The sequence below is a fragment of the Durio zibethinus genome, chromosome 13 (assembly GCF_047325235.1).
Source record: "Durio zibethinus cultivar Kanyao isolate XHJ-2024 chromosome 13, ASM4732523v1, whole genome shotgun sequence".
NCBI lineage: Eukaryota > Viridiplantae > Streptophyta > Magnoliopsida > Malvales > Malvaceae > Durio > Durio zibethinus.
This window is the reverse complement of record NC_143174.1, coordinates 22,525,382-22,538,533: the sequence shown is the minus strand read 5'-3', so window position 1 is coordinate 22,538,533 and position 13,152 is coordinate 22,525,382. Positions and strand designations below refer to the sequence as shown.

The 13,152-nt window shown below is 32.7% G+C and overlaps 1 protein-coding gene and 2 long non-coding RNA genes across 7 annotated transcripts; all 3 read left to right on the top strand.

Annotated features, from left to right (window-relative positions):
- Window positions 1–89: 89 nt before the first annotated feature.
- LOC149515432 (uncharacterized) lies at window positions 90–700 on the top strand. Its single transcript, XR_016326627.1, has 3 exons — window positions 90–227; window positions 360–458; window positions 563–700. It is a non-coding gene; the product is annotated as an uncharacterized LOC149515432 (long non-coding RNA).
- Window positions 701–933: 233 nt separating this feature from the next.
- Window positions 934–1,542, top strand: LOC149515431 (uncharacterized). The gene is made up of 2 exons (XR_016326628.1): window positions 934–1,035; window positions 1,360–1,542. It is a non-coding gene; the product is annotated as an uncharacterized LOC149515431 (long non-coding RNA).
- A 697-nt stretch (window positions 1,543–2,239) lies between these two features.
- On the top strand, window positions 2,240–5,490 carry LOC111303084 (protein phosphatase 2C 77-like). 5 transcript variants are annotated; one of them, XM_022899108.2, is made up of 6 exons: window positions 2,670–2,861; window positions 2,955–3,134; window positions 3,372–4,211; window positions 4,354–4,680; window positions 4,768–4,873; window positions 4,948–5,490. In XM_022899108.2, exons 3-6 carry the CDS (start codon window positions 3,381–3,383, stop codon window positions 5,286–5,288), a joined length of 1,605 nt encoding a protein of 534 aa, XP_022754843.1. In that variant the 5' UTR covers window positions 2,670–2,861; window positions 2,955–3,134; window positions 3,372–3,380; the 3' UTR covers window positions 5,289–5,490. The 5 variants fall into 5 exon arrangements, with proteins under 5 accessions (XP_022754845.1, XP_022754843.1, XP_022754844.1 ...); XM_022899109.2 differs by having other exon boundaries at window positions 2,955–3,237; XM_022899110.2 differs by lacking the exons at window positions 2,670–2,861; window positions 2,955–3,134 and adding an exon at window positions 2,240–2,511.
- The last annotated feature ends 7,662 nt before the right edge of the window (window positions 5,491–13,152 follow it).

Sequence of the window (13,152 nt, the reverse complement as noted above, 5' to 3'; positions counted from 1 at the left end):
GATGTCCATACAATAATTGGCAGTGTTTTTTCAATCACAAAAATATGATTTTGGTGGTGACTGGGGACTATTAATTCTGTATCTTTCCTGTTTTATTACTTGAAGTTGCAGGTTCTCAGTTCAATTATCTCAGGAGCGACAGCAAGATCTTTATCAACTGCATTTATTAACATCATAGTAAAAAGTTGTTGCATCAAATTGGAGCTTCTTTTTGCTGTGTTTCTAGGGTACTGACTTCTTACTGTCTTACTGATACTAGGTTATGCTTTAAGTAGTTATTTGTAATTAATTTTGCTTTGCATTTCTTCCCATCCTCTCTCTCTCTGTTTGTGTGTGTAAGAAGTGTAAAATGTTTGCAGGTAAAACTGCTCGCTTGGATTTTCTAATCAAGATATGTATACATGGGGTGTGCTATAATGCCATCCGCCACGTTCTGATAAACCTGCATCACCACTAGGGTAAATCCAGAATACCTTGTTCTAGTCTTGGCTATAAATGTTTCGGTGCATTTTACATTGTTGTTTACATATACTTTTCTTTCGTTTTCATTTTTTCTTTGAAGGGGAAGGCATCACTTCTAGGACTGTGTTGAAGGCTTGGCAGTGAAGGCTCATGTTCTGTAATGTTCATCCACTGCAGTTTAAAACTTACATTTGATTTAGAGTTCATGATTCTCAACTTGCTTTATATAAAAAGTTTGACATATTCGATGAGTGTGTCAAGAATCTTGTCTTGCTCATGTTGAGAATTATTTACATTATAATTTCTTCTCTAGAAGAGTAGATTTAATGCTTGAGTATACATTTGATTTAGAGTTCATGTCAAAATCTTGGGTCTGTCTCATAGCTGTGTGTTTAATTATTTACGCTGTCTCAAGCTGCTGGCTGGTGTTTTTTCATGATCCTATACATTGTACATGTATTAGCATCCTCAATTATCATGTTTAAGCATCGCAGAATTGGTTCGAGTCAAAACTCACGAATCTTTCTCATAAGAATTGCGAAGGCTTTGTTTAGTTACTCCAGCGATTGTGAGGTACACTTCTGGGATTTACTTGTTGAGAACTTTGATTTCACCTCCTGCTTTGTAACACTTAATCGGTGTAGGGATGACCATCATCTCTAATGAATTTTGTTCAGTTTCTTGAAATTATTCCTGTATGTTATGGTTCGAGAATCAAGTTGCAAAACAAAAGAAGGAAATTGTTGAAGGTGGTCTGTTTTCTCTGTTCATTGTTGCATCTAAATTCAGAGACTACCTTCCTCTTTGCATTCTTATAAGCTCTTTGTTAGTATAAAATTTTCACTTCTTGGTTACATTAATTATAGATGCATGTATACTTTTTTTTCCCTTGCGAAGGCTATGGAAGCAACACCATTGAAAAATGCATCAAGAAATCTGTTTCTCAAGGGCAAGCTTGTAAAGTACGTGGCTACTCAAAGGTTTTAGCTTCCTAGTCAGCTTTTTGCAGGGAAATTCTGCTGCGAGAAGAAATTTTGTTAAGAGGGTTGAGATGGGAAAATAGATTTGGTGTTTTGTATATTTATTTATGTTTATTTTGTGTTTAATATATGTAAAATATAAAAATTGTGTCTGTTTATTTTATATTTGATACTTGTAAAATATAATATAAAATATATTTTTTTAAAATTTATATATAATTTTTGTTAAACTTTTAAATTATATTTAAATAATAGACATGCCTATAGGAAATAATTTTCTAGAGAAATGCGGGGAAGTTTCAGCAAACCAATCCAATGAAAATTTTACTGCAAAAAAGGGTACGGGAATCATTTTCTTCCATTTCTCCCCCGACTCTGATAAATTAATCACAAAATTACGTACGTCCGAGATCTAAATTCCTTCTCCATTCTCGACTCTGAATGAAAAGGGATAAAAAAATAGTAAAAAAATTTAAGAATTAAAGATAAAAAAAAGATACACGCGGCAGAAAGTAAGGGGGTTAGAAAGAAATCTGTTACTCTGAAAATGAATAAATAAAGAAAATCCAACGCCAATTCCAAAAAAAAAAAGTCAGAGTGTCAGTTCATGAATCTATCCACCCACTTAAACTTTTCCAAAATTCCAATTTATAAAACCAAATATAAACTTTGCACGTCACTCTCTTTGGTCACTAACCTGATTTCCAAATCTATTTACGTGGCAAACCCTGCATTGGACCTTTTCACTTTGAGATATTTTTCTCTTTTAAAACTCCAATTCTTTAAGACAATTACTTGAGGCTTTCTTCTTTCTTACAAAGACAATAATAATGATCTAAATAATTGTTCCATCTTGTGATGTTTCAACGCTTTCTTTTTTCTTTTTAGTTTTTGTCATGAGCTGACGTGCAGATTCTTTGGTTTAGTTTAATTCGTTTCTCTAACATTATCAAATGTTTCCTTTGTCTAAAACGACACGTGTGCTTTCTCTATTTCTGGCATCCACTATTTTCGGTTTCTTTTCCTGTTTTTGGCTTCAGCTCTCTGATGATTGTAGTGTTTCAAAGTAGTAAGCAACTCCATCAGTCTTGCACTTTCTTCTTGTTTTACTTGTTCTAAAATTCTTTAACGTGTTCTTTCAAGTAAAATTTGCCTACTAGTTTCTATGTTAGTGTTCCGAAATACTTTTGACAAGTTCTATATAGAGCTATCTGGAGCTGGAACAGCAAAGAAAGATTAGTTTGTAACTCAGCTTTGCCTCTTTAACTTTGGTTGGTTGAAGGGTGTCTTGGAAAGTTGAAAGAAACAGAAGAAAAAGAGAGAGAGAGAGAGAGAGAGAGAGAGAGAGAGAGAGAGAAATGCCAAGCTGCATGAGGTTGAAATGAGTTGCATTCAGATCCAGGGAACCAGATTTTGATGGTTTTTTTTTTTTTTCTGGTCTTTTCTATTAATATTATATTTTGAATAAGTTTATCATGACCCCATGTGATTTTACTTCCTTGAATTTGTTAGGGTAGGAACATTTGTGTGATTTTCTTCATAGTTGCCTACGGATCAAACTTCAAAAGGGTTGGTCAAAAGGAAGAAAGGGAAGGTTTTCTCCTATATCTTCTAGCCCCGTTGGATCGTTTTAGGCAAAGAAGAGTCCAGATATGAAAGTTGTATTTAGGCTCTAGAGAGAGGCATCCAAGTGTAGGTTTAATTTCACTCTGTTTTCCCTGGCTTTATTTGGTTGCCAATTTTCAGTTCTTCTTAGTTTCTGGCCTTCTGAAATTCATGCAATAATGCTCAGTAGGTAATTTCATTTTTTGGATAACATATGATTTATCCCTTTGTATGACACTGATTGAGAAGAAGGAAAAAGTAGCTTGAAGAGTGATAGCATTGCACGATTTTGAAAGGTTCAGAGGTTAGAGCTAATTTTTGCAGGTAAAAATAATGGAGGAGATATCTACAGCAATAGCTGGTCCCTGTGCGGTTACGCTAGGTGACGTGATGTGTAATGATTCGAGAACAATGACACACATGGACGTTGCTGGGTGTAAGCTTATTGCGGAGAAAGCAAGTTTGTTGTCACCCCCTGAGAACCAGCCAAATCAACCTTGCAAGTTCATTTCTGGTGGAAACCAAGGTTTCCTTGGTGCTAGTTCATTCAGAACATTAGGTAACAGCGGAGATAATGGAGCCATTTTGTCAAATCAAATTGAAACCGACGATAGTTGTATTTCCGGAGTATACAATCATCAGGGAAATGAGGAGGATGGATCCATATCTTTCGGTGGCGATCATGAAAATTCATGTTCTCAATCCGTAGCCAGTGATATCAGCGCCATATCTGTTGAGGAAGTTTCAGCTTCAGAGGTTAATTCTGAGAGAAATTCGTCAACTACTCAGGTAGGGGAAAGAAATACTAGTGATGTTCAAGATGTGAAGAAGGTTGCAGTGGATCTTGCAGGGGATGATGGCAACAGGTCTGATGAGTCTGATCCAAAGTCATCTGAGTCATTTCTTGAGGTGCCACAACAAAAGAAGATAAGAAAAAGTGAAAGCCAGAGTCTTTTTGAATTAAATAACATACCCCTTTGGGGATATGCATCCATGTGTGGTAGGAGGCCAGAGATGGAAGATGCTGTTTTGGTTGTACCTCGATTTTTGCAAGTTCCTCCACAAATGATGGAAGCTAAGAGCCTATCAAATGTAATGAATCACAGTCTAAGCGACTTAACTGCACATTTCTATGGTGTGTACGATGGACATGGAGGCTGTCAGGTATGCTTCATGGCCTTCCCCCCTGCTCTGTTCTCTTAGTTTGTATCTTTCTATATGTGGAAATAGGACTCTCATTGCTCCACTGCTACTCTGTGTGTGTTTTCAAGTTGGTTTATTTAATCAAGAATATTTCTTTGCATAGGTTGCAAAGTATTGCCATGAACGTATGCATTTGGTTTTGGGTGAGGAGATAGAAATCGTAAAAGCATGTATTCATGATGGAAAAATTGGGCACGACTGGCAGGAACAATGGAAGAAAGCATTCTCCAATTGTTTCGTAAAAGTCGATGCCGAGATTGGAGGAGTTCATAGAGGCACCGATCGTGAACCTGTTGCCCCTGAAACTGTCGGTTCTACTGCTTTAGTTGCAATTGTTAGTTCAACACATATAATTGTTGCCAATTGTGGCGATTCAAGGGCTGTTCTCTACCGTGGAAAACTTCCCATGCCATTGTCTGTAGACCACAAAGTGAGATATGTTTTCCTATTTTGAGATTTCTTTCCATTGGACTAGTAAATCAAAGACATTGATGCTCATTATTTACCTCTTTTACAGCCTGATAGAGAAGATGAACGTGCAAGGATAGAAGCTGCAGGAGGCAAGGTCATACAATGGAATGGATCTCGTGTTTTTTGTTTTCTTGCAATGTCAAGGTCCATTGGTAGGTGTGGTTATCAATTTCCAATTTGATTTGTAATTCTAAATCATTTGATTATCATCTTTTATGATCCTCAGGTGACAGATACTTAAAACCATGGATTATTCCAGATCCAGAAGTGATGTTTGTTCCTCGAGCAAAAGAAGATGATTGTCTTATCTTAGCCAGTGATGGCTTATGGGACGTCATTACCAACGAGGAAGCCTGCGAAGTGGCACGAAAACGAATTCTTCTTTGGCATAAAAAGCATGGTGGTAAATTGTGTTCAGAAATGGGTGAGGGAGTTGACCCTGCTGCCCAATCTGCAGCAGAGTACCTCTCAAGGCTTGCTCTTAGTAAAGGAAGCCAAGACAATATCACTGTCATTGTGGTGGACCTAAAAGCTCAAAGAAAATTTAAGAAGAAAACCCAACAGTGAGCTCTCTTGTAAAAATTTTGACATTTTGTTGTATCCTGTCGAGAGGATTCTTCTGTTAAAACGATTGTAACAAGAACATTAGTTACACCAACACCTACTCAGTTAGTAGAGTTAGTTCATCTTTTCTTGCTTGGTCAATACAATTACGTGATGATCGAAGTTAGCAATCTAATTGCTTAATAAATAATTGTTTCACTGAAAACTCTTCCGGAGGGGCAAACATCAAGAAAAGAAAATTCAGGCAAATGACTTGACAGCGTACTGGCTCAGTCAACACTTGGCTTGGCACACCTTTTCATGAGCAACCAAAATTAAATTGTGTAATGATGTTTTATTTTTAGTCTGAGATGTTATTTGTTCGGTCTGAGCTCTGCCAAAAAGAAGGGGGAAAATTTTGACAGTGTTGGTTTCACTTCAAAATTGCAGCCATGTTAAGTATTGAGTGCAACTCAAGCATGAATTGTTCCGTCATCTTTAAGCACGTAGATTGAAACTACATTTTCTTTTCAAGAATATAAAGAACTTCAAACACAATTGTTCGCTCAAAACATTGCAATGACGGCAAGCATATTGATTCAAGATCATAAGGTAAATCAAATGCATTAACAATCAAAGAATTCGATCTTTTAAAGGCAAAAATCTAACAATTATGACAAGATAGGAGTACCTTGAACTTTCTTTATATAATTTCCTTGCATGGGGACCTGGGCACAAATGACAACATCAAAATCATGGCTCTGCCTGTGGAATTCATTGCTAACTTTCTTCAAGAGGTTGGGTTTTTCCAACACCTCCGATTCCACATAATCTAATAATTCTAACGATTTCATTCTCAATGCATTTCCCAACCCTTTCAACTGCACAGTCTACGCTAACAGTGTTTTCCATATGCCACTCAGGCATCAGAAGCCGCATGTGTGGACTGGCAACCTCACCACAGTCGCGGAGTCTTAATAGAGAAGTTCACCCTTATGCAGTAGGACCATCTCAGAATCTATCTTCTTAACGATTCGCTTCCCAATCTTGCAGGTGGACTTTGTTAGAACAAACGCTGAAAAATTGTAATTATTATTTTTGGTAAATATGGAATTTTGAGGAAAGGCTCTAGTGAAACGGTGCTATCTTTTTTAAGATTTTATTTAAGGGTTACAACCAATAAACTTTGATAATACAATAAAATTTAATGATTAATTATATTTTGTACTGACAAAATTAATTCATTAAGCAATCACCGGTATATCATAAGATCACTGAATTTCTATATAGATTTTTTACAATAAAACTTTTATTAAAAAAATAATTTAGAGTTTTTTTTTTAAAAAAAAAGTTTCAAGAATTATTTCTATGTATTTTTAGAAAACCAAATAAGTCTTTTATAAACAGATAAGTGTTTCTTTCGTACAAAAATAATTATCTATTTTGAATTGACAAAAATTATATGATTTTGAATAATTGAAACTATTTATTTTGAACAGACTTATCTTTCTATTTTGAACAAACTTAACTATTCATTTTTATTTTTCTTTTTCAATGTAGGATTATTTCTCAAATTTTATTTTAAAAATTTCTAACAATCTTCCACTATTTTCAAAATAATCCAGATTTGTGATGACCTTAGAAATTAATTGCATAAATGAAAGTATCTTCCGATTTGAAACTTTATTTAGTGAAAACAAATTAAAGTTAACCAAAATCGTATGATAAACTATGCTTTGAACCAGCTATTCCATTTGGTTAATCGAACTTGTCTTATACAATGATTTCAACACCCAATGAATATTTGGTATTCGGTGACACATTTATGGTCATGTGTCTATATCCTTTTTTCATGAGTGCTATTAGAGCCAAGCTCTTAAGCTCCTAGAACTGGCCACACTTCACACTCACGTAGGTAGCTCCCATCAAAAGTTTTTCTGTAACTATAACGCTTTAACATATTTATGTTATGGATCTATTAAGAGTATATTACTCATCCTTTCTTTACCATTATAGAGACCTAACACTTTACCTGGGATGGTATTAAATATTACTATAGTGCTAGCAGTCACATACAGATGATGTACTTTGTCTCATTGAACTCAAGACTTGACATTATACCAAGTGTTGATTTGAGTTTTTATCATGGATGACTTTACTTTATAACCTTAAGCCCTATCCTTATTGAAGTCGTTTTTACCAATTTTCTAGTAAGATTTTTGGTTAAAGGATTTACCAAGTTTTCATTTGACCTCACATAATTTATAGTGATCACTCCATCTAAAATTAATTATCGAACATAACCATGTCTTAATTCAATATGTATAGACTTTCCATTATATACTTGGTTATATGCCCTTGCTAGAGTTGCTTCACTATCATATTAAATAGAAATTCAAAAAATTGGTATAGCCCATAAAGGTACTTTATAAAATAAATTTTTTAGCCATTTAGTTTCTTTAACTACTGAGGCTAATGCAATAAACTCGATTGCCATTGTGGAATCCGTTATGCATGTTTATTTCTTGACACCCTAAAGAAATGGCACTCCTACCAAATACAAAGATCCACCTACTTGTAGAAACATGATCTTTCATATTAATAATCCAACTGGCATAAGAATATCCTTCTATAACTTAAGGATATTCACTGTAACACAATTCATAATTGATTGTTTTCTTCAAATATCGAAGTACTCTTTTAACTGCTTGTCAATGCAAGTTACTTGGATTACATGTGTACTTACTCAACTTTTCAATAGCAAATACTATGTCTGGCATTGTATAAGTCATTGTATACATCAAACAACAAATTACTCTTGCATATTGCAATTGATCGATTATTCTACTAGTATTAAATATTAATTTCAATTGAGAATCTGTGGGTGTAGACTAGAATACAACAAAAAAGATCAAACTTTTTAAGTACTTTTTTAGTATAATGCGATTGTGACAAGGTTTTACCACTATCATTACGGATTATTCTAATTTCAAGAATAATATCCGCTACACCCATATCTTTCGTTGAAAAGTTATTGATAAAAATTTTTTTGCTTATTTAACTTGTTCTGAATCAATGCCAAATATTATTATATCATCCACATATAAGCAATTAGAATTCCTTTGTCATTTTCAAAATTGTTATATATGCACTTATTTGACTCATTAATTCTAAAACCATTAGTAAGAACGATTTCATCAAACTTTTGATGCTATTGTTTTGGTGCTTGCTTAAGTCCATGCAAAGATTTTACAAGCTTAGAAACCTTATGCTCTTGACCTAGAATGATAAATCCTTCCAGTTATTCTAGATATACTTCCTCTTCTAATTCATTATTTAAAAATGCCATATTTCCATCCGTTTGATGTATAATCAAATTATAAATTGAAGCAAATGAAATTAAAAGCCTAATTGTAGCAATTCTACCTATTAGAGCATAAGTATCAAAATAGTCTATCCCTTAATTTTGTGCAAAACCATTGGCTACCAACCTTACTTTGAATTTATCTATGGTTCTGTCCACCTTCATTTTTTTTTTTTTAAAATCCATTTACAGCCTATTAGATTAGAACCTGATGGAAGGTAAACCAAAATTCAAATGTTATTTCTCATTATTAAGTCCATTTCATCATTTATTGCTTTTCTCTAAAAAAATAAAATCTTGAGACTTCATTATCTCTTCATATGTAACAAGATTAGACTCAACATTAAAACAATAAGAAATTTTATTGTTTATGCTTTCACCAGTCCCTTCCACAAAGAACATAAAGAAATTTGGTCTAAAATCTTTTGCCTTTCTAATCTTTTTGCCTGTCTTTATTTATTGACAAGATTCATCACTAATTTTAATTTATTCCAATGGATTTGGAATTTCTTTTCCACTTGTAGAATGAATTGCTTGTAGTTGTCTCCAAATAGATTTAAATCCATTTTCATCAAAAATTGTATCTCTTAATTCAATCATAGTGTTAATTAAAATTAAATCATTTGGTTCAATAACCATGAACCTATATGCTTTACTATTTTGTGCATATCTTATAAATATGCATTTTATTTCTCTTTCACCCAATTTCTTTCTTTTGGGTTCTGAAATTTTAATTAGAGCTTTACATCCCCAAACCTTTAACTAATTAAGATTTGGTTTTCTTTTATTTCATTGCTCATATAAGGTTATTTTTATTTCTTTCTTAGGAATTCTATTTAGTATATGACAAGCTATTAATAAAACTTCACTCCAAAATCTTTGTCCAATATCAGAATATGAAAATATTGCATTTATCATTTCTATTAAAACCATGTTCTTTCTTTCAGCTACACCATTATGTTATAGTGTATAAAGAGTAGTAACTTGGTGGATTATTCATGTGGATTCAAAGTAACTTGGACTATAATATTCTTCACTCCTATCCGACCTCAAGCATTCGAAAAAAGATTCATACTAAAGTTTAACTTCAGATTTATATATTTTAAACTTATCAAGTACTTCATTTTTTGAATATAATAGATAAACATAATAATATCTTGTATAATTTTCTATAAATGTGACAAAATATTTCTTTTCAGATAATATAAGAGTGTTAGGCATATCATTAACATCATTCTGAATTAACTCAAGTAACTTTGTATTTCTTTTAACCTTACAAAAATGATTTATGGTAATCTTAATCAATATGCATGTATTACATTTATTAATGTCTTGACTAAATTCAGGAATTAACATAAGCTTATTTATATCATGCAATTTTCTATAATTTAAATGACCTAATATATAATGCTATAAATATGAAGATTCAACGATGTAAGTAGAAATAACATTCTTATTTTTATTAATAATATTGAGTTTAAACATTCCCTTATACATATACCATTTCCCAACAAATTTTTTTTCCTTAGACAGCATAAATTTATCTGTCTTAAATATAAATTTAAAATAAAATTTGTTCAATAGAATTCTAGACACAAAGTTCTTTGTAACTTCTGGTACATAATAAACATCCTTCAAAATTAGAGTTTTTTCAAAAATGAATTCAAGGTCAACAATCATTTTACCTTTGATTGTTGCTATACAAGAATTTTTCATCTAGAGGACACTGCCATATTCACTTGAATGTTGTGAACATGATTTTATCCTTGCATACATGTTTTGTTGTCCTAGAATCAACCCACTAAGATTTATCACTTTCAAGCATGTTGATATCAAAAATCATGACAACAAATTTTTCATAAGTATCCCATTTTAAGGAATCATTTTTCTTCTTTGGTAACCAACATTCTTTTTTGAAATGTCCTAGCTTACCACAATGGTAACATGAACATTTCTTATTCTTCTTGAATTTAGGCTCATTAGCAATCTGCTTGAACTTGAACTTCTTTTTATTAGGCTTTGTAGTCTATTTTCCTCCAAAACATGAACTTTGGCATCACCAAAATTGAAATTTTGTTCTTACTTCTGTATTCCTTTTCAATTCGAAGATGATTAGCTAAAGCTATAAGAGTGATTTTCTCTTTTTTATGTTTCAAATTTCTTTTAAAGTTTTCCATGATGGAGAAAGTTTGTCTATTACAGATGACACAATAATTGTTTTATTCATACTCTGTTTAAACCAATTAAGCATTCTTTCAATTTCATGTAATTGTTCAATCACAAAACGTTCATCAATTATATGATAATTATTGAAATGACTAATGAGAAACTTCTTAGTTGTTGCATCCTCAGTCATATACCTAGTCTTCAATTTATCCCATAATTTTTTTACAGTAGTCTCGTTGTGGTATGTATCAAACAGGCTGTCAAACAGATCGTTCAGAATATAGTCTTTACACATATAGTCTGCATTATCTTATTTCTGCCTCTCTTTTGTTGTAGTAATAAATTCTTTTGTTTCATTTTTTTTTTTTGGCCTAAGAATAGGTAGAACATATCCAATCTTTAAGGTTGAAAGCAGGAAATTTATTTTCTTCCTCCATCTTTGAAAATTACCACCGTTAAAATGATCCAATTTGACAAAATGAGAAGTCAATTCCTTGAGCGTTGTTTCAATAGCCATTGTTGAATCGAATAAAACCTTAAGATTATTAGAACAAACACTGAAAAATTGGAATTATCATTTTTGGTAAATTTAAAATTTGAGAAAAGGCTCCAAAGCGTGTAACAATGCTACTTTCCTTAAAGTTTTATTTTACTCTATCATATTATTTACTTAGTAGGCGTGCAAAAGGGTTGTAGGAAATAAACTTTGAGGACATAATAAAGCCCAATGATTAATTGCATTTTGCACTGACAAAATCAATCAACCAAGTAATCACCAGTGTATCATAAGAACATTGAACTTCTATATAGGTTTTCTGTATCAAAACTTTTATAAAAAAAATCTGAAGTTTTAAAGAAAAATAAAAAGTTTCAAGAATTATTTTTATATATTTTCAAAAAACCAAAAGAACATTTTATAAACAGATATGTGTCATTTACTATAAACATGACTTTTTATTTTAAAACTATTTATTTTTGAATAGTTAAAACTATTTGTTTTTGAATAGTTAAAACTATTTATTTTGAACAAATTTATCTTTTTGTTTTGAAGAAACTTAACTATTTTTTTTTTTTTCAATATGAGATTATTTTTCATATTTTATTGTAAAAATCTCTAACAGACTTTAGGTTCTTGGGCAGCAAAGTCCGACAGATTTATTTTGCAGTTCCTGATCACCTTCTTGAATAATTACATTTACTTCATTATCCATGGTTTCTAGTTCACAATTTTTGAATACTTTCTTGAAGTTCTGGATACAGGCCGCATGCATGGAACTGCAATTCTACAATCGAGTTCCAATGTCCAATATTGGGCTCAGGGTACTTTTTCTCGAATCAGAAAGCAACATAGGGAGTGCAGTGCAGCTACCGGGAAAATTCTCTACTTTTATTTGACGCGCTTGTCAAAAGAACGCAGCAAGTTGGAGTCAAAGAATGCGACGCCTGATGGTTTCAAAATTGTCAAAATCGGATATAAGAACGAAGTTCACCAATGGCCTGCCGGCATATATATTTTTTTACCAAAGCCATATAAATGAAATACTGTCATTTTAGTAAAGTTTAGATTAATCAAGTCACACACCACGGGGATAACGTGAGTGGCCACTGTTTTCAAAGTATATACTTTTTTTAAAAATATTTCCAACTCTCCAATCAAATTCATCACTGCTTCCCCCACAATGTTTTAGGGAAAATAACAAGATATTCGTCATTTTCCACAAAGTTTAGACTTAGATTGGTCACTTGCACAATAAACAAGGAAAGCAAAAAAAAAATGAAAACACTCCATTTTCCAATCATATTCGTCAGCTTCGTCACTGCTTACCCACAATACTCAGCAGCAACGAAGTTTGATCTGGTTACTGCTAAATTGTTTTTGGTTTTCTTCTTCATATCAGATCTTTCATTTTTTCATGTCAGCAGGAGAAAATTATGGCGTCAATCTTGGTTTTATCAAGAAAATTTGGCAACTCCCTTATTGTTGACAAATACGCATTATCAATAAGCCAGCGTTGTGCTTCCAGCCGGTTGTTTAAAAAAAAAATGCTGCTTGTTTGCAAAGGCAGTGCTTAAATTCAACAAGTCCCTCTTTGCCATGCCCACCACCCCCGTTCTATATTATACATGAAAAAGAAATGAAAAATAATCAGCCGACAATCATATCCCTACCTGCTTGCTAGCTCAGTCAGAGTAAGCTTTCCCACAGCATACCATCATCAAATAGTGGACTGGTATCATATTTTGCATTTAAGCAGATAGCTCTTGAAAGAAGGGATTTTTCTTTATGAACAGACAATGCAGATAAATCTAACAGTCTTATAAGGTATGGTAATACATCCACGGTAGTTTAGTTGTTGG

Excerpts from the sequence above, each read along its gene's own strand:
- LOC111303084 (XM_022899106.2), top strand. Across the intron at positions 4,212-4,353 it reads ATGGACATGGAGGCTGTCAG|GTTGCAAAGTATTGCCATGA; the intron begins GTATGCTTCATG and ends TTCTTTGCATAG. Across the intron at positions 4,874-4,947 it reads TGCAATGTCAAGGTCCATTG|GTGACAGATACTTAAAACCA; the intron begins GTAGGTGTGGTT and ends TATGATCCTCAG.